The following is a 21,456-nucleotide window of genomic DNA, read 5'->3' as shown; positions in this document are numbered from 1 at the left end:
TATAGAAAAAATAAAGTTGCAATCAAAAGTATGCACACGTCTATACGAAAAACTATAATGAACTTTACTAACAAAACCGTGTAATAAAACATATAAATACAGATTTATTTGGAAAATCAATAAAACATAAAAGCACCTTAATTACCTGAATAATACATTTATTAATAAAAATATACCGAAAAATATCTATTGATATCTGATAATATTGTAAAATAAAGTCTAATAAAATAATAGATGCGTAATAAAATGTAATGTTAAATAGGGCGTTAGTAGAGAGGCGCGGCTGGCGCTGGGATCCCCTAGAATGGTCTTTTCATACGTTTTCAAGTACGGCATATATTTCAACACCATGCTGAGCATCGGACCTCTATCTATTGTCTTATTCTTCTCGACGTGTACAGGAGATTCCGTTTCCACTCTATAATCCTCGTCTCTTTCATTTGAATTACGTAACTCTCTGCGAACCTATTTCGGTTCGAACAAAAATATATAAATTGTTACAAGAAATGTCAGAGACTTATCACGTCTTCTATTTATCACAAATATTGAATTATTGCATATCACACGTTGCATTGGAGTAGCAACATAGAAAAAAATAAATGAAACGTCCGGAAAATACAAGTCTATTTACATTTTCATTTCAATGAATATTTTGTTACCTTTCCAGGTGTAGATGAAGGTGTAGCTAATTTGCTTTCCATACGCTCCAAGGCTTCTTGCAGCTGACGAGCCGTTTCAGCTGGGAAATATAATTCAAAATCAGCCCTAATTGAATATTCAATTTTAAATACAGAAATCATATAGTGTTTTATAGGTATATAATATAAAGTAGTATTAGAAAACAACAAATTAATTAAAACTGTTAGGTATGTATTATATCATTCAAGACAATTCTTTTCTTTGTGCTTTTCCCTTCAAACCTTCGTAAATCCTTTCCACTTACCATCTGTGAGATAATCGTCTATAAAATTATCTTCGACAACTTGTTCCGCAGACTCGAGTCCAGTTTTGTTTCGATGAATTTGAACATTTATATTTTCACTATTGCTTATTGATTCCAATGTGCTTGTTATTGGACTAGCAGATACACTAATATCAGTGGCATTAAGAACGTCTCTCTCATATATTTTCGTTTCTGCAATCATGTGTTATATTTAAATAATTCAATACATTTCATATTTGAATCGTACAACGCACCTTCAACTGTATTTCCATATGTTTTCATCGTACTCTGAGTTGTTTCTACCAAATCATCTAATTCCTTATACTCATAGTAGTCATATATATCTCTGGTAGTTACTTCTATTCTATCTGCAACATACGACAGGTTATTTTATTAAGGTGCGTTCGGAGTTATTACATATTCTTCCGCGTACTTACTCTCATTTATTACATCATTCAAATCATTTAAGTCTTCCACCTTGTAAGTCTTCGGACGGCCAACGAAATACACCTTTTTCTTTACTATCCGTATACTTGATGTATTGTTATCCAATCCCTTACTTGGAACGGAACTATTGTTATATTCTAACATATTATGATGTCTTTTTTCTACTGAATGAAGAGACGATACTGGAGAATCGTTATTTGTCATGGTCATTATAGCGAGTTTCGTCAAATAAATTTCATCCAAGCTTCCGATATAATCTAGCGATTTATTTCTCTCGATATCATTCAATGAGTCCAATAATAAGTTATCTTCGAGTGAGAGTACACTATTCTCATCATTAAATTCATTCATATTTTTTTCTGTGGTAATTATAAAATATACAGTCGTACACTCTATTTAAAATGTTCAGTTGGAATTGAAGATTTCTACAATTACTTCTGTCACTTAATTCACAGAACTAAACTCATGTTTTCAAACCATTAAAATATGGCTCATGTTTTTCTATTTTTATTTATTCCACTGGATTTATTTAAATGAGCTATTTTAAATTGTTTCGAACCTAGGACAGCCTAACATTTTGTAAAGGAATACGAATCGAAAGGAAAATGTGGAAAGTCTTGTGAGATAGATAAATGGATTTCAGGAATTCTTATTACTTTAATTACTGAAGATTTTCTCTGTCTCTTTGAAATATTTATATTTTTTAGTCTGGGGATAAAAACTCCGCTCTGACATTGACACAATTTTATAATAAAGCGGATATTTATCGTGGGCGACCTACTTACAGATAGCGACTGACATTAATGTAACAATTATTTATCGTAAAAGGAACTTACGATAAATACACAGTGCTGGTAAAGCTGGGTCAGGTCTAGAGCGAGGAGGGCACGCGGTGGCCGGGTCTGAAGGGCTCCACAGCGGTCTATAGATTGCAGGGCCGCGAGGCGCAAAGTTGCATACCAAGCGCTCTACAGTCCGGAGACGTCCCCGCCAATCCGTCTATATTATTTTTATACTTTATTTCTTTTTAAACTGTACCCAGGACATAATAATCAGATATATATGAAATATTTAGTTTTATTAATCACCATAAATCTGCTTCGTCCACAGCCCACCATATAAGTCCGAGACCAAATCATTTGGGCAAAATCGTCATAGGAATTAGCGCCGTCCTCCGATCTGAGGGTAGATTCAAATTACATTAAACGCAGCATACTAATTTGTTATATCTATTGATACTTACGGCAAATATGAAGTGACATTTCCTCTGTAGTATTTGTTCTGCATGAACCACATATCAACCATTGTTTCAGGGCGCAGGCCTGGCGCTTCGCCCACAACGGAAGCGACGCATTGACCAACCGTTATGGAATCTATATCATTAAAGAAACTTCTTTCGAATTAAATTGGGAAATAAAAAGCAATATGTCATATGTATGTCACAGTTCAAAAACTTTAAGGGCCATTGTTAAAAATTACTGCTTTTGACAAGTTTAAGTGATATGTTACGTATGCAGATGAATATTATAATGTAACGTACACAAATCTCGACACAAGTCTTGTTCTTCTGGTGAGTTTGGAGGCCGACATTGGTTCGCCCATCTTTCAGCTTCGCGAGCCAACTCTTCCACCCAACGCTTTGTGAAGAAAATAATTCATATCTTATCTCCTTTATATTATAACGTAGAAAAGATATTTTAATAAAAAATATGTATTACTACTACTACTACTAAAATTACAAAATTAACAAAAATATCACTAGCTATTCTTATTGTCATTTCAATTCAATTCAAGAAAAAAGTAGAAATTTTCTCTCACGGGGATTTTATCTTTTATTCTAGTCATTAATAAAATCTGTTATGAAATTAATGTAACTGTTGTAAAACCAAATAACCAGTTTCAACATATCCCCGGCTGGTGGTAACTTGCTCAGTCCCACCGCTGTTTCGCTGCGTCGTCGGTTCAAGCGCTCTATAATACGCGTTTTATCCTCCGATGACAGACGAGCTTCCATATAACCTCTACAATTTGGACCTGGCCCAGCCTATAAATTATTTATATTTACTAATAAAAGGTCAATACTAAAAATCTCTTATTTTCCACTTAAAAGACACTATCTATATAGATAAAACAGAACTATTAGATGCTGTCACTAAACGAGAATACTGAACAGAATTTATTTATATCCCTGACGTGTCTTGCACCCAGCCATGTGTTATGATCAGATTAAATTAATTATTTTTCAATTCAATTATTACATCAACGGTTTGTTTGAAAAATCTAAAGTCCATCCACCACTCATAATAAAAAATTTCACCATTTAATGATTCGTTAGATAATATGACAACTTGTTTTTTTTTTATTATTCTTTATAAATACATAGACGCAATCGTTTTCATGTGCAAAATGGCTTGCATTATCTGAAGGCATTTGAGGTATGACAGCTGTTAGATTGGTTAGTAATTTAAACGAAGTTAAGGATACCTAAGTGAGAACTTCAACTCTACGATATGATATAACAAACAACACAGTAACAGGACCTAAATTAAAAATCATTTTAGTACATCAAAATTAAAACATTTTAATTGAACCTCAAAGGTTCTCCATGAGGAAGCCATACCGAGATAAATGCACTGTAAAAATCGACCTGAATTTGGACCACTTCGTAGACACCCCCCTCCCCCCTCATTCCACAATCACAAAGATATTCATCCTATTATCCTAACCCTTATTATAAATTTGAACACGAATAGTGAGAAGAAAAGTATTTTAGAATCGCAATATACAAGAAATACAGACTACATTCAATATAGAGCTTTCATGCACTTTCTTATCGAAATAAATTACTGTTACATAAAATAATATAAATTTATGTAGTTTTGACCAAAAACAAACTGATATTGTAATACTAACAGAATACCGACAAAATGTATGCTCATTCGTATGTGAACACATTCTGGAGCCGCAGTAGTTTACTGTACAACGTACAGTCTGTGATATTAATAGAGCCATCAATATAAATAGGATCCATCTCATTTTACCAATTAATTTTGACACGCTTGATTTTGACATAAGAAGAAAATTACAGATAAAATACAATTTGACTTTCTTGATTTTTTTTTAATTTAAGGAATTATTTTCTTTCCTCCAAGTTGAAATTAAAAGAATGAAAGAATTCTTTGATTGTCAATAAATTAATTACCCATGATATAGGACCGTCATTATAAATGATCTTTGTTGAAATTGAACTAGTTTAAGTTTTTTCTATAAAATCTTTAAAAAGCAGCTCAAAATCATTGATTTCAATGATTAAACAAACAAGTTTAATATGGACTCAATAAATAGGAATTTTATCATCACAAAGAAATACTTCAATTTCTTTACATATACTTATATCATATACTACTTAAATAAAACAAAACATTTTAAACATTTATTATATAATAAACAGACTGGAAGCACTAAACTAGTACAATAAAAAAATTACATATGTAAGATTGTAAAAACACTTGGAATACATATGATCTTTAAGACCCAAAAAAAATATGTTAAAGACATTTCCTACACAAAAAATATATACAAATTGTGATAGATATAAAGTGACATCACTTATATTAAAGCGACTGTAAACTGATTGGCTATTTGGTGACAATTATGAAATCATTCCACATCATCACCGGGCTTGGGTAAATAGTACATGGAATCGATGAAGTATTTAGTGATGTCTGACACTAGACTTCTATCTGGTATACTCTGTGCCACACCGTAAATAGCCATCTGTGGAAAAAAATATACATGATAAGTCATATGTAAAACAGATTATATAAATTTACTGCTTCATGGGAATATCTTATTATGTTTCAAAGCATTTCATCTGATTGTCAACCTTATGTCTTTACGGCAAGACTCACTTTCCCTTCACAGCTGTCTTAATTGATATTAAATATCACCGTTTGAGTTATACAATCAAAATATCTTTCAATTAGCAAGCAGATTGTTAAATAAATACAATATGAAATATTTAATCCAAAGAAAACATCAAGACATGCAAATACCAACCTTAAGTAGTACATTTAAAGTTGGTATTGCTATACGAGTTTGACAAATCGTTTCTAACTGATATCCAAAAATAACTGACAATTATTTTTCAAATAACCAGTACCAATTATTTATTAAATTTCTATAAAATTTTATATAAAATTAGATTACTAGTTTTTGTCCACGACCTCGGCCGTGTTGACATCGGAATTGAGTTTAGACAGAATAGTATAGTCTGTTAAAACAATAGATAGGGTAAGGGATTTCCCCGGGAAATACATGAGATTCTTGCATAGTATATAGCCTACACCTGAAGCTGTTGTCTAGGCTACATTACCATAAATTGTCATCAAAATGTATTAGGTTTTTTTGGCACGATAGTAACAATCCATTCATCCTCACTTGCTGATAGACTTTCGTATTTATAACATTACTAAAACCATGCCATCAAGGGCAGCAAGTATCACGAGCTCACTAACGAACTCACTAGGAATAGGTTCGTTGTAAATATGTACGCGGTAAAAGTGGGAGCGAGAGGTATAACAGCCAAATCTCTCTACCACCTGCTAAAAGACTTGGGCCTGCCAAGAACTAATATTAATTCATTCTTAGAACGTACTTCGAAGGCAGCCCTAGTAGGTTCTTTTCATATTTGGTTAGCTAGAGAGAGGAGCCTCGACGGTGGAGGTGAGCGCTCAACGCGTGTTAGATAGGGCCCCTTAAACCTACACCTGGGTCGGAAGTCCCAGGCACTGTTGAAGCTCCTCTCCCTGCAACGATGTACCCGCCACCCGCACGGTGGATCCATGAAGCGCTGAGAGGTTTGGTCTCTAATTCCTCTATACTAACCTTCCCCTCTACTGGAGCACTTCCTTCCTTCATACAAACAGCTGTAGTCTCCTTCAGGTCAGCCAAGAACCTGTCAGCGACACCAGCTCTAGTGTGAGCATGAGTCACCGCAATATGGATTCTAGAATAAAAATACCATTATGAACAAAAACATTAACTATATAGAACTGGAACGAATAGTTACATAATTTTATTATTGATACTCTGTGATGTCATGAGTTAAGAAGATTTGTTAATAGATTAAAAAAATGTATCCCATCTCGTGTCTTACGCGAAAGAGAATTGTCATATTGAGACATGTAGATAAGATTTTTAATCTGTCAATAATAAATATTTATACTAACGTTGATAATTTAAGAGACCATATTATAAGCTTATTAAGCTTATATATATATATATACATATAGATATATATAAGTAGGCCCTACGTCTTATAAACATATAATATCATAAATTCATTAAATTCGATAATTACTTTTTGTGATAAATACTAAGACTAAAGTTAAAATTTGTTTGTAATAAATTCAATTGTTATTTGTTTGTTATAACATAAAATGTATTTTACCCGGAAGGAAATTGCAAGGCGTTCAAGCTCCAACCCTTCTGATGCAGGAGGTCCGCTAGTTTGAAGATGTCAAAGCTGTTGGACCCGAACGCCACCACGGTGGTCGCGGGCTGGCCGAATATGAACAATCCATTAATCTTACGGATCCTGGGATATAAATAACATATTATTATATTTCCAGTACCAAACAAGATCGGTTGAGACTGATTTTATGTAAAATCATCTAGTACTTCATTATAGAAGTGAATATTTTCCTATGCGACAAACATCGCTACAAATTCCGGCTATCGGTGAATAGCGATAGCAATAGATAACGTGAGTTATTTCGTGAGCGGTCACTGCCAATCACATTAACTGGAATAAATTAAATTTTGTTATACCTCAATATGTAAGAAAAAAAAAGGATACGGATTCAAGCCTGTCATTCTGATTAAAAACCAAGTACGAAAACATATATTGGTGATATAAAAAATAAAAGTGTGAAAAGAAAAAACCGGCCAGTTATCAGGCTCGGTACAGACAAAAATACAAATGTCATTATCAATGTGTGCGTGTGTGTGTGTGTGTGTGTGTAACTGACTCGTCCTCTATCCTCCTGGCCGTGTGGACGACCTCGCCCGCCATCCGCACGTACTGTTCGCGGCCGACGTACATCATGGTGGCCCAGCACGCCGCTATCAGGCCGCCCGCACGACTGCCTGAGGATTTGAATGAAGAACTCGTTCTTATTTCAAATATTGAGTGCGACATATTGAACTAATTGTTTTATTTTTACGGCTAGCTACTATATATTTCGTCTTCCAAAATACGTAGCCAAAATTTATCTATCTTTTTCATAGTTTAGGTAAATACAGCAATTTTAAATTAATAAAACCTACATAAAATAAGAAATCAAAAATCTATTAATATTAATTTATAATCTATTCCACAATGATTTATTGAAAAAAAAAAATACACAATGTTTGTTATTTTTCTATTATCCTTAATTTTGTTTTTCATAATTCATTTTCTTTATCATCATATTTATCGCATAACATATATATTACATTTATTATAAAACACAAGCTTGTATAGTCTGTAATATAATACAGTTGGTACCATTAACGGTGGGCGAGCCGTACACCCCTCCCGGCCACTCGGTGCTCACTGTATACTGGTGATGTCTGTATTCTTCCTTACGGTACACTATCACCGACGTACCCTTGGGCGCGTATCCATACTATAACAACGATTACTATTATTGTACAATTGTCTGTCCATAGGCTTAATAAAATGAAGTTCATTTATAATGCTCTATATAATGGTCCTATATATATATATATATATGTACATATATGATGGATGTGATTGATGTATGAGAAGGCCCGGAATGCTTGATGACCGAATGCGGACTGATTTAAATACTACAATTATTATAATTTTACAATGAAACAAAGACGATGATGCGTGCATTTACATTATTTAGCAATTATGTCGAGCGTAGCTCGCACGGTAATGTATTTTTATATATGGTAACTAGACAGCGCCATCTAGCGTTTGTCACGTGACCACCGAAGCTACTTAATTTCAGGCTAAATATTTAAATACTCTAATATTCGAACTGTATAATAGTTGAGTAACATGAGTTACATTAAAATATATTCAGTAATATTCTTATGAAATTATTGCGCTCGTAATATTAATAGGATAATTGGGTTTACCGCACCTTATGGGTGTCAGCTGATATACTGGCAACACCGGGCAGTCTGAAGTCGAACACGGGTACATTGTACCCAGCCTCCGTCATGAAGGCCGCTATGAACCCACCGAGACAGGCGTCTACGTGTAACGGCACGTCATACTCCAGCGCTATGTCTGACAGCGACTTTATATCGTCCATGGTGCCGTACGGGTAGTTCGGAGCTGAACCCACTATCTGGAATGTTTGTTTGTTTGTTACATTTAGTTCGGGAAATAAAATTAAGAAAATTATTGCGAATAGAATGTATGATACGTTCGAAATTACTATCTTCGGAGACTGGTTTACGATATCTGCCTATTTAATAAATATCCTAGAAGCGAAATATTAATATGCTCTGTGCTTAGGGGGTTTTAATAACAAAGATAAATAACTTAAAGCAGCCTTTCCCAAAGTGCTGCAACTCTAAAGAGGGACGGTAAACGACCCAAAAAAACGTGGGTTTTTTGTAGAGACCTCATTTGTATTTTCGTTTAGCTTGTATAAGTTATAGTAGTTTTTCAGTAAATGAAAATATTGGAGAACTAAATAATAATTTATTCTCAAAATAGGCCATAGACAAAATAAGTTTGGGAACCAATTACTTAAATTAGTTACGTATTCAAATAACAACAAAATATTTTCTTAAGTAATTAATAATTCCTCACCATACATGTCCTTCTGCCTATAGCTCGTTTGACAGCCTCTATGTCAACGGTATAAGTTTCTGACGAGACCGGTATTGTTACCACTGAAATGTTCAAGTACTGGGCGGCCTTGTCGAAGGCTGTGTGGGCGGTGGTAGGTATGACCATCTGAGGGTTGCTGATACCCTTGCTATATGCCAGGTCCCTGAAAGCCTTACACGCCATCATTATAGACTCCGTACCACCCGTCGTTACCTAGAATATTATATAAGATGATTAAACATTTTATAAACGTTACGTATGTTATATGTATATGATTTTCTCGCTATATCTCGTATATATATATATATATATATATTGAATATAACAGTACATGGTATACAAGTCTTGGCGTTTATGTATATATAGTCTACATTAAAATTTTCTTTTATAAATAAACACATATATAGAAAAAAAATTAAAAGTAGGAACAGTGATTAAATAAATGCCTTTTAATATTACAAAGTAATATATATTTATATAAGCACAGGAAACATATAACGACATTCTTTATTCCGCTCAGCAGCGAGGTCAGTAAAACACACATAGACATAGGATAGGATAGCAAAATGAGATTATTTATTAAACAGAGTAATTGGTAATTTTATAGAAAAAAACGATCAAATTATCAGAAATATTTTTTTCAATAATATTTGAATAAAAAAATGTTCGCATCGAAATAAAAATAATTATGTCGAGAACGAAGTTAATTTACATGCGATCCATTTGATAGAACGTTGCTGATGAGTGGCACCAGATGACAACAGTTCAATGACACCAGAATTAAAATAACTATACAAATAAAATATGTCATATACATATAATGATTTGACGAAACGTAAAGGCTGTCTTCGTTAAAGACGAAAATATTTTCAAATCTGATAGAGCAACCAGATCTCAGTAATCAATTTCAAAATTTTAAGATATAAAAATATATATACATGTTTTAATTACAAAAAACGCAGTGTCATGATGACTCGAGTCAAATTGTTTCTTTACTTATTTTCCTTGTCACATCCCTATCACAAGTTTCACACAGCAAACAGATCGTTAATAGTTTATCATTCATAAATCAACGAACATTGTATGTAGTATCAACGTAAACTATTGAATGAGACACAGGAAACGGCTCGTATATAGTGTGAAGTTGCGAACTTGTGTTACGCGTGCTGATCTTTGTACTTAGATGTAAATAATTACGTTTCAAATATTTGAGGGCCGTATATACATATTTATTTAAATAAATTAAGCTATCATCATTCTAATTCTCTTAATTCAAACAAAAACAAACAGTATCGATAACCGTTAAATTTTAGCTTCAACAAATCATTATATACATGTACTGTACTTATATCAAATAAATATTATACAAAACACGTAAACATATAGATAAGGAAATCTTTATTAGTTTTCATAAACTTAATATTTTTTACCCAAGTTCGTATTGTCAGTAGTCACGCTACGTACGGAGCGTTAAGAGTTTATCATTCATAAATCTTTAATGATAGTATTAAAGCATGTTATGGAATGATTTGCTAAGCACAAAGTTAAAATATTTTAACAACGTGATAAAATTATTCACGTCATTCTATCAGCAACCGTAAAAGTATCTGACGTAAAAATTTAAACTATATGTAAAGCGAAACCAAACTAAACAAATTGTACGGCACAGCAAGGTCACGTGGCTCAGTGCAAATGCACCAACGATTCCATATCTCAGTACAAGCGCTCTGAGCATACGTTGGCTAATAATAATTTATTATACCATCAAGGGAATGGTGTCCGTTATTCGTTAATAACCAAGCGAATTTATTGTTGAGTATTGTTATACTTATTTTTGTATATCCGATAATGTACTAGAAATATTCCAATATTGGTTTGTTTAGTTCGTAATCGATAGATGTCACTCGGAAATAGTTATCATAAAAATGATGATATATATCTATTATATCAATTCTCATTCACATTCACATATAAATCAAAGTTCAAGAAACCAATACTATACATCTGTACTTATCAAAATATGAGTATTAATCCCTACTAATATTATAAGAGCGAAACTAACTCTTATCTGTCTGTTTGCTACCTTATCACGTCTAAACCACTGAACGGATTTTGACGAATTTTGGTATAGATATAGTTGGTACCCTGGAGAAGGACATAGGCTACGTTTGATCAAGAATCTCGACCCCGAAACCAAAACTACACGGGTGGAACCATGACGTGCATTCGGGTTCGGTGACCGTAATGGCAGAGATCAACCCTGATGTCCACGCGGACGGAGCCGCAGACAAAAGCTAGTTATAATATATGATAATACTTACCGTTCCACAACAGTTCTCATCCCCGTGGAAGAGATTGACCGTCATCCTAACAATCTCGGCCTCCATTTTGTTGATTCCGGGAAACACATCAGCGTGTAAGGGGTTTGTGTAGGCTGTAGACGAATACGCTTCACAGGCGACTTTACATATGTCTTCATCCAAGTGATAAACAGCCCCGGAGACGTTACCTCCCTTCCAGTCGTAAGATCCTTAACAAAAACACAATATATTATTTGAAATAAGAGGAAAATTTTTGTGTATAGGAGCCGGTTTCTCTTTATAAACTTTCCTCCCTTATAAGATATACACTCATATATTAATACAATCTATTTTCAGAGGCCGGTAGTCTTACAATTATAATGAAATTGAATTCATTACAATTTTAAAAAAGCAAATTATGTTATTTTTTTTTTTTAATATAGAATATTTTTAAATTTAAACCGGCCTAATTAATAAATGTTTCTTAAATATAAATAATTTTATTTACATATAATTTTATGTATTTATTCACCAACATTAAAATTGTGTTAGAACTGAAACACATTGATAATGTTATTTCAAATAAAAAACAATAGTGAAAATAAAAATTTGGTCGAGGAAGGATTATGAATTATTAATTACCCAAACTAAGATGCAATTTCACTTCCTCGGCAACTTGTTCAGCTGTAAAACCAATCTGCGGCAGTTCTTTATATATGGTCATGCCGGCCAGACGTTTGTTGACATCCTTCTTAAATCCGTTCCTTATTTCTGTCATCTTCTCTTCTATCTTACGTCTCACAATCGGAACGCAGCGAAGCCACCTGAAGAATTCCCTCCGTAACCTCACAGTTACAGCTATCGGTTAAATAAAAAATACACCTATATTTATTTGTAATTAAAACATAGTTACATAGCAAACAATTGCAAAATATGGTATGGAGTGAAGGTCATCATTTAAAAACAATTTTCCTAACAGAAATCACTTGGATCATTGTAAATTAACAGTAATTTAAACAGTTAAAGATGGAAATTAGTATGTACTGAGAGCCAGCATCAATTTGAAAGATACATACAGTGTAATTGAGTAAAACTGAGATGTACAAAACATTTATGTAAAGTACAAATAAAATTTTACAATTATATGTTCGAGAAAATTTATATTATGTAGCTGTTGAAGTATGCAACAGAATTAGAAACAAAAATAGATTTTTTATCTTTATACTCGATCTTTTTATATGTATTGTATATTAGTGTAAACTTACGATCTTTAGCATTGTATAGACTATGGGCCCACACTATTGCAAGTACTGATGATGCAGTCATGGTAACTATCTGCCATGGTTCCTTGCCCTCAAAGAAACGGTTGATAGCTTTCAATGGTTGTGGTCTCTCACTCATGGCTAGAAGTGTTAAGTGGTTTCAAGTTTATAAGCCCTTTCAATACTTCATATATAGAATCGACTTAATCCTTTGCAAATATAGAAAGTCTACTGGACCTTGGCCATATTAATTGCTCAAAACATTAATAAACATCAAATCAAAAATAAATGCCTGCATGGATCAATCAGCATGTCTTTATAATAATAATACGGAGGAAATTTAACAGCGAGCAATATATGCACTGCTTACTGGAAAGCAACATATTTTTACTGTAATATTTGTTCAAATTTTCTCTATCAAAAACTTTTCCGTAACTACAGGTTTTATCAAGTATAACTTCATGCACATATTATGATCTTTGGATATTATTTTCACTAATTAAAAAGTTATAAAAAAAATATATACCTATTATTCATAAACTGGATTTTAAATTTGGTGGAGAAAATGAATAGATGAATAAGACTTATAAATAATTAATCGACTTATTAATTAAGCTCTAATTTTATGACCTTATTAGTAGTAATACTACATTAATTGAATAAAAAAAATTAATGTGATAAATACCTTTTAATTCCTGTCTTCCGCCACCCCTAATTATCTTTTAAATACTGCTACTTTATCAAAAATGTATTTATTTTTTTATTTATCTCATTCAATCACTTACACGACATTAGTTATCGTAATTATCCAAAGATAACAATAGTTTCATTAAAAAAACTATTTGTTCTTACTCAATATAAAGACGAATTTAAAAACAATAAACAATAGTCACTAATTTTCAACTCTAATGAAGCAACTTTCGGAGATCAACAATTCATGTAGTGATAAGTGATAACACATAAATATCGTTTGGTATAGTCAAATACTCTACAAACTCAACGTTGGTTTTTATATCGACTACTGACTAGTATAGTGTATACTGTATATTATAACTACGAATCAGAACTACTCTTCGGTATAGGCTTTATATAGGAATGTCAGAGTTTCCTTATTTAATAAATGGAGTCTTTCTTTGTTATACGACAGATGAGAAATTAATATTGAATAATGATAAAAAGGTAAAGAGGACTTTAGACTTTCGACTGATATGAATAAACTTTATGTTGTAAAGATTTTTTTGATTACTCTACTAGAAAGTAATTAAATTTTTTATTAAAAAGCAGGAGGAACTACATCCATTTCCAGTTTAAAATAATAAAGTAACGAACAAAAATGGAAATCTTAATATTAGAAACTTAAAATTATAATTGAAAGACTATTAATTTTGTAATATTAACTAAAAGTATGACGGTAAACGAATGTTTTTATTTTTTTCGGTTATATATATATATATATATATATATATAATTATGATAATACGTGCTACATAGATATAAAGTCCATTAAAGACTTATAAGAATTAACTTTTAAACAGAAATGTTTTTGGAACTTATTTCATATTTTGCTTAGTACTGTCTATCTTTAATAATATTTTTAATCTGTATTGTTTCTTTTTGCTCGTATTTTAACCAATCATGAACTACAATACAGTTTCAAATCGCTTTCGATTGGGTAAAATTTCAATAATATTCCTAGTTTTTCTGAATTGCTGCAATGAGTCATCCTCCGCCTGTTTCTTGTATTCCAAACACTGCCAAAATGTCGAAAGCTAAAAAAGTTATAGAGGAAGCTAAAGAAATAAATAATCCTGAAATAGACTTAGTAGATAAGGGAATTTCAAGTTTAGATGAAATTCCTGGACTATGTAAGTATCTATGTAACTTGTTTTGCCTTATATAGGTAGAACAACTGTGCGTACAAGTTTTGCACCTGTGGTTTTATTTGTTGATATTTTGATAAATACATATGAAACTTTCAGTATGGTTTATTTATTATATATCTTACTGTATAATATTTCCATTGTAACATGAAAAATAAATAGTCGGATTTTGTTTCAGTAAAATATTTCTACGAATGATATCATCACTGAAAATATTTTTCCTTTTCAGTTAGTCTTGAAAACATAACTCGATTAACTTTGAGTCACAACAAAATACAAGTTGTACCGGCTGGGCTTGCGAATTTGATGAACTTGGAGATTCTGAATCTGGCCAACAATCACATTGAAGAATTACCAGTTAGTCTATCATCATTGCCAAAGCTAAGGATACTAAATGTTTCACTCAACAGGTTGTACAACCTGCCGAGAGGCTTTGGCGCCTTTCCTGTGTTGGAAATATTGGATTTAACATATAACAATTTAAAGGAAACCGCTTTACCAGGAAACTTTTTCATGATGGGTAGGTATACAAAACACTTTAGTCTTACAACAGTGAAAGCAATTGTAATAAACTTATGTCTTAAACTTTAAAGGCTGAATGAGAAAGTAATGATAGTTAATAATTTTTTTTTTCTTCTTCCCGATTATAATTCATTTTATTTTTATGTGCAGAGATCAATTTATTATAAACATTTCTCTTTGTCAAACATATATTAAATTTATGAATGTGTATGCCCTCGGGGGTTTGCAATTTACTAGTTTTATTTAGTGCATTTGTGTCTAAGAATGTTACAAACATCTTTCAATATTAAAAACAAAGGTTGACTGTTTCAGAAAGTCTAAGAGCTTTGTACTTGGGCGACAATGATTTTGAATATTTACCTCCAGATATTGGAAACCTGAAGAATCTACAGATTGTATGCATTTTTCAGTATGTTCAAATATTATAACTATAATTTTCTATTTTAAGTTGAATCTATTTTTCTTTCAGCTGTCTATGAGAGAAAATGATCTTATTGAAGTACCAAAAGAACTTGGTCAATTAGCCCGCTTAAGGGAATTACATCTTCAGGGGAATCGACTTGTTGTATTGCCACCTGAAATAGGTGAATTCTAAGTTTATATTCTAAAGACCATTTTAAAATACTACAGATCTTAATGAAATCTTTTAGTATTGAAATGGAAACATAATATATAATAATCTTTCCAGGATCTTTGGACTTAGCCAGCAATAAATCAGTATTACGTCTAGAGGGTAACTTCTGGGTTCCACCCATCGAAGATCAACTCAAACTAGGGCCATCGCACGTCCTGGACTACTTAAAGTCTGAAACATATAAAGTGTATGTGATTTTAAATTTTTCATGTATTTCATATCATATTACATAAAATTATTTATTAATTAATAAATTTACATATATTTTAGTCTGTACAGTAGACATATGTCTGCGAAACCACCACCGCCACCACAAACCCTGGATAAAAGCAAGAAAGCAAGCAGAGCTCGTTCCTGAACTAAGCCGACAAGGAAAACGCTTTTACTAATGTTAGGAAATAGAGTAACAAGAAAACTGTTGTAATACAATGTAACATTAATGTTTAAATGTGTCTAATGTTAAAACTGATATTACATGTATATTTATATGCTTATTTTAACTTAAGTGCCTTAAATACATATTGAAATGTGCCATAGAAGATTTTAATAAATACAATATATGTTATTGAAACAAATTTATTTGAAAAACTTGACTTAAATATAAGGAACACAAAAAAATCATACAAATTAATTGTCTTGAATAACCAAACTTATATGGTGCTAACATAATGAATTATATAAAATAAATTATTACTAACATACAATTGTTTTCTTATAATTTAATCAATCGGAGCCATTCACATATCCCGATGAAGATTCTTGTTAGTAATTTTATTCGATGTTGATACCGAAGACTGATAAAAATAACACAGCAAAATTAATAGAAAATCTTATATAAAAGAAAGGTATAATACATAGAATGACTTATAAAGAATGTTGAGAAGGAAACTATACTGATGACTTCACTTCACTCATTACTTCTGGGGTCGGTTAAATTAAAAGAATCCAAACAAAATAACATTCCATCCAAAATATATGCACTTCATTAACTTGAAGCGCGCTTTACACTGGCGACAATTTATTGCCATATCCACTAATTCTCCCCGAATCGAAACATTATTTGGGTCATATTTTTTTTCCCTCAATCATCTTCGTCGTACTCCGTGGAATCATCATCGGATATCTCCATGTGATCTCTGGTGGAATTTGAGATCGATTTTGAACGTTCCATTGAGAACGCATACGATTCATAACCTAACACTTCGTCGTCGCTCAAATGAGAATTGCCCTCTACGAAACTTGCGAATCTGCAATTTATAACATGCATAAAATCATATATATTTATTATCCAGGGATAAAAAATATTATTTATTGTTTTTGGAACTGCTCATAGGAATCAATGTTAATTCGAGGAATATTTAATTGAAAATATGTTGGTAAACTCAAACGATTTGACTAATTTTTAATCGCTTAATTTCTAAGTGGATTTTAATCATCAACTACCTTTTGGCGTCGTGTAACTTAAGCATTATGTTCCACTGAGCACAGTCCGGACTAGAGCAGTATTTTCTAAGGTTATCCAGGGCCTTCTTAGTTTCCCGAGCCCCCTCTTCGTAATACTCTTCACTTGTGAGTAGCTTCGGTTTAGGCGGGAACTTACGAAGCCTATTATTAAGTTAATATAAATAGATATGTTACAATAGTATTAGAGCCTAAAATGCAATATTTATAAATCTTTAAGCTAAAATTAATGACTTTTCATATAAAGTTAAGCTAATAAATACAAAATTATATATTTTTATGATCATGTTACTCTAATGCAGAATGCGACTAATAATCAAAACTGAAACACTAGTTTCAGTTTAAATTTATCCCGCGTAAATTTATACAGTGCAGCACGTTATGGCGGAAGCACGAAATAAATCAAATAAAAATATGTATAAAAAAATATTGGGCAATATATTTTAAGGTAATTTAATATTATGTAAGAAAATTATCACGTGTGTACCAGTATCCCTGTACAGCTACGATCAGCGACTGTGGGAAGTACTTCACGATAAGAGTGGCCACGGCTACAGCTGCTGAAGCCTCTTGGTACTGGCTGCTAAAGAAAATAGTGAATGCACCCAAGCCCTGGCAGGTTAGAAAATACAAAAAAATTCTTTTTAAAAATGGGACACTGGCAGGAAAACAAAAAAATGGAACAGACCTGTTTGAAATTTTAAGATTAGTAAGTAGACTTTAAAAAAAGGTTTAGGATAGATATATTATATTTTTAGCAACTACATTAAATATGGAATATCACTTTAAAATCCAGTGTTGTGACTTTAATTAACACTAACAATAACAACTTAGCATGGTCTGGGACATTAAATACCTTATTGCTGTCCTGGGATAGTGCTTACCTTGTAGATTTTCTAATTATCTTATAATTTAGTAGTAATAATACATTTAGAATATTTACAATTTGAGAAAAATATTTTAAATATCTTTAAAGGTAAAATAATCACCAAAGGTATAGTAAGAATTCATCCCAATATCTTCATTAGATTAATATTAGACATTTTGACAATTTCTTTGTACAAATTATTTAATTCAAACATAAAAATATTCCATGTCGTGTATGATCAATTAAAATATAAATATATGTAATAAATATATATAACAAATATAATAAACTTACGATTTGATTGTTATTTGAAAACTAACTGTCGAGTGATAGATTACCAAACATCCATACACCCTCAAGCCTCTCGGGATTAAATTATTAGTATGATCACTTGTAGTAGTATTTTGAATTAATACTTACTTGTAATGTCCACATGACAAGATTCTTGCTTCTCTGATTCTTTGGTGGGCCAATCCTATAGCAGACCACAAAACTGATGAATCCCACCAGTAGAGTGTACCAAAATAAATATGCCTGATATGTTGTAACAATACTGCGGATGTTTTCCCACATCTGTTGGAATATGTATACACCGACCGTCCAACCTCCAATTAATATACCATATGTTAAGGTTTTCTGAAAACGTTACTGTATTGTGTATAACATAATAATCTATATACGATACATATGTATGAGGAGTTCTAATAAACTAATGGTTACTTAATAGTCACTTACTTTTGGCAGTAGCTTGCTGACATAGTACACAAGCAACATAAAAGAGGCTGATACACCAACAATAATACCACATAGGTAAAAGAAAACAGGATTACCACTTAGTGATCGGGATGCAAATATAGCACTTATACCAATTACCATCATCAGAACCCTCCATAAATCTATTCCTGGATTTATGAAAAATAACTTGTTAAAATTACAATATAAAGTATTTCTTTTTAACTATTAAATAATGGGTACATTAGTTACTTTGTATCTGCAATTCAATGGTATGCTTCTGTTTAGTATTAATTGCCATACAGGTCGGTGTGAAAATGTCAAGTGATACCGTTCTGTAGGATTTTTTTAGAAAGGGATTCACAACCGTCCAGCTAAAGCTATCCTCTTTATAGTCATTGTACACTTGCTCAGGAGTATTGCCGATATATTGGCTGAACTCATCATCCTTTATCTTTATATGGAACTGGAAAATATTGTCATAGGTTTATTTATAGTAGATTTTATTATGAAAAGGTTGTTAATGAACATTGTTAAGTAAGATACCTTTGCTGTTTGCCATAATGCCATTAAATTTTTTGGTGAACCAGGGTAACAATACACATCTACATTTTGCTTTAAGGGTTGTATATCACGATCTATAGTTGCAGAGCCATGTAGCCAGTGAACTAAACAGAATAAGTAACCGTTATTGAACCGATTGATAAACAATGAAAATAGATATATTTAAATTAAGTGTTGCATCGTATAAAACAATTAAATTTATGTGATAAGCTTACCGTCGTAAGGTAATGTGAATACTTCGCTGATATATAACAATAAACAAAACAATACAAAAATCCTTTCCATTCTTAGTTGGAAAAGCAAATAATTTTCATGCTTATTATATGCGATGTAGGAAAAACTTAACAATATTATTTTTTAAACGACAGGTAATCAATGTTTAAGCTTTGTAAATATTGAAGATGTAAGATGTTTAGGTACAAGTACTGCAAAGAAAACTTTGAACATTGTTTGACAGCTTATGTCATAATAAAAAAGATAATAGAATCCTTATACAGCACAGATAATTTTTTTTTAAATATAACTACGATTTTCGGATTTCACTTCGCGTTTTTTATTATTTTAGAACTGGATTATCTCGACGTTTCGGTTCCTTGACAGTTGCTGCAAAGGAAACGAAACGTCGGGATTATGTAGGCATATATTTATTAAAAAAAGCGCAGTAATATTTGAAACTGAACCATCAGCGGAATTTAATGTTTTTTGAACTGCATTTTAAGTGTAAGGTGACTTGTGAATTTTCTTAAATCATCTGTAGCTCTAGAAACCTCAGTATTTTTTACACAATATATTTTTATTTCCTCTTTAAAACCTGACGTGTTTTTCGAATTTGAAATTGTATGTAATTTTTTTCTGAATAAAAATGTAGAAATAGTAGGATAACTATTTAAATTGAGCTCTGTGTTTTTGAAAAAAAAACGTTTTAGTTTTCCCTTACTGTTTTTAGTTTGATATTTTTGATTGCGAGTAGAACTTTTTATAAAATCTTTTCTGTTTGGGTATCTTATCTGTCGTACCTTCTCTTTCTTCAAACAATAGAAAGAGAATCGTCATGAAAAAGTAATTAATATAAATACAGTGAAACTTGGTTAAGTGGGACCTGGATAAGTGAGAAGCCTCCATAACTGGAACTCGTGCTGAGGTCCCAACACTTTGGCACTGAATTACCTCTGTTAGTGGGACGAGGTAAACCTCTATATCCTGGATTTGTTCTTTCGATTTATCATCATAGTTACCTCTATAACTGAGACAGCGAATAAATTTTATATGCATAAACCTCTGTAACTGAGATAACATTGTTTGTTTACTCATTTTTATTCTACCCACAAATTCCACACGTAATTCCAAGTACGCAAGTACAAATTTTGATCTTCAATTACCTTAAGTTTTAGTTTCGCTTTACTATCATACAGATGTTTATTTGAAAAATGTCAAAACGAAAGCAACAACCGTTATCATTACGTGAAAAACTGAAGTTAATATCCGTTTATGAAAGTGGGAAGACACGCGAAGAAGTTTGTGCCGAATTTAATGTGAACAAAACTACTATAGCAAACTGCTTTAAAAAATCTGGATTTAAATCTGAAGTAACTGTAGCTGAAAGCTCACAAGAGGAGGACGAAAATTTAGAAACTGATCCTGAAGATTGGAAAATAGCCATCAGCAACAACCAACATTCGACGATTTTATGAACGTCGATGACGGTTTAATAGTTTCAGGAGAACTTAATGAAAGCGACATTGTTCATGCCTTCTCGTCTTCTTCATTGGAAAATTAAGAAGAAGACGATGACATAAGCGCGGAAGTATAACTGAAATAACCTGTATTCTCACCTCTATTAATGTAACCCTCTGTAAATGAGACAGATATTTATTTATATCTGTATATCTGAGACACTGGGTAAGTGGAACACCTCTATAAGTGAAACGACATTGCAGGTCCCTTGATGTCTCACTTAACCAGGTTTCACTGTATTTAAACTGGCC

General features: G+C 32.1%; 4 protein-coding genes across 5 annotated transcripts; 1 reads left to right on the top strand and 3 right to left on the bottom strand.

The window, feature by feature from the left end:
• Window positions 1–141: 141 nt before the first annotated feature.
• LOC116767145 (uncharacterized) lies at window positions 142–4,453 on the bottom strand. 2 transcript variants are annotated; one of them, XM_032657331.2, is made up of 11 exons: window positions 4,304–4,453; window positions 3,285–3,434; window positions 2,931–3,027; window positions 2,634–2,763; window positions 2,479–2,569; window positions 2,227–2,389; window positions 1,381–1,749; window positions 1,198–1,311; window positions 944–1,135; window positions 660–739; window positions 142–465 (listed from the first exon to the last, which is right to left on the bottom strand). In XM_032657331.2, exons 1-11 carry the CDS (start codon window positions 4,424–4,426, stop codon window positions 220–222), a joined length of 1,755 nt encoding a protein of 584 aa, XP_032513222.2. In that variant the 5' UTR covers window positions 4,427–4,453; the 3' UTR covers window positions 142–219. The 2 variants fall into 2 exon arrangements, with proteins under 2 accessions (XP_032513222.2, XP_061377708.1); XM_061521724.1 differs by lacking the exon at window positions 4,304–4,453 and adding an exon at window positions 4,011–4,260.
• Window positions 4,454–4,809: 356 nt separating this feature from the next.
• LOC116766837 (sphingosine-1-phosphate lyase) lies at window positions 4,810–13,946 on the bottom strand. The gene is made up of 11 exons (XM_061521625.1): window positions 13,496–13,946; window positions 12,814–12,951; window positions 12,191–12,406; window positions 11,570–11,778; window positions 9,228–9,461; window positions 8,548–8,757; window positions 7,941–8,061; window positions 7,423–7,540; window positions 6,843–6,989; window positions 6,278–6,398; window positions 4,810–5,167 (listed from the first exon to the last, which is right to left on the bottom strand). The coding sequence occupies exons 2-11, from the start codon at window positions 12,947–12,949 to the stop codon at window positions 5,051–5,053; spliced, it is 1,629 nt and encodes a 542-aa protein (XP_061377609.1). The 5' UTR covers window positions 12,950–12,951; window positions 13,496–13,946; the 3' UTR covers window positions 4,810–5,050.
• A 563-nt stretch (window positions 13,947–14,509) lies between these two features.
• LOC116767034 (ras suppressor protein 1) lies at window positions 14,510–16,550 on the top strand. The gene is made up of 6 exons (XM_032657187.2): window positions 14,510–14,675; window positions 14,920–15,210; window positions 15,525–15,607; window positions 15,682–15,796; window positions 15,901–16,033; window positions 16,117–16,550. Exons 1-6 carry the CDS (start codon window positions 14,525–14,527, stop codon window positions 16,202–16,204), a joined length of 861 nt encoding a protein of 286 aa, XP_032513078.1. The 5' UTR covers window positions 14,510–14,524; the 3' UTR covers window positions 16,205–16,550.
• LOC116766897 (nuclear envelope integral membrane protein) lies at window positions 16,407–20,039 on the bottom strand. The gene is made up of 8 exons (XM_032657038.2): window positions 19,687–20,039; window positions 19,454–19,575; window positions 19,160–19,373; window positions 18,911–19,077; window positions 18,596–18,811; window positions 17,795–17,919; window positions 17,290–17,451; window positions 16,407–17,093 (listed from the first exon to the last, which is right to left on the bottom strand). The coding sequence occupies exons 1-8, from the start codon at window positions 19,754–19,756 to the stop codon at window positions 16,928–16,930; spliced, it is 1,242 nt and encodes a 413-aa protein (XP_032512929.2). The 5' UTR covers window positions 19,757–20,039; the 3' UTR covers window positions 16,407–16,927.
• Between the last annotated feature and the right edge of the window lie 1,417 nt (window positions 20,040–21,456).

Source organism: Danaus plexippus, chromosome 10 (genome assembly GCF_018135715.1).
Source record: "Danaus plexippus chromosome 10, MEX_DaPlex, whole genome shotgun sequence".
NCBI lineage: Eukaryota > Metazoa > Arthropoda > Insecta > Lepidoptera > Nymphalidae > Danaus > Danaus plexippus.
Note: the sequence above shows the minus strand (reverse complement) of the source record. Positions and strands in the feature narration are given on the sequence as shown.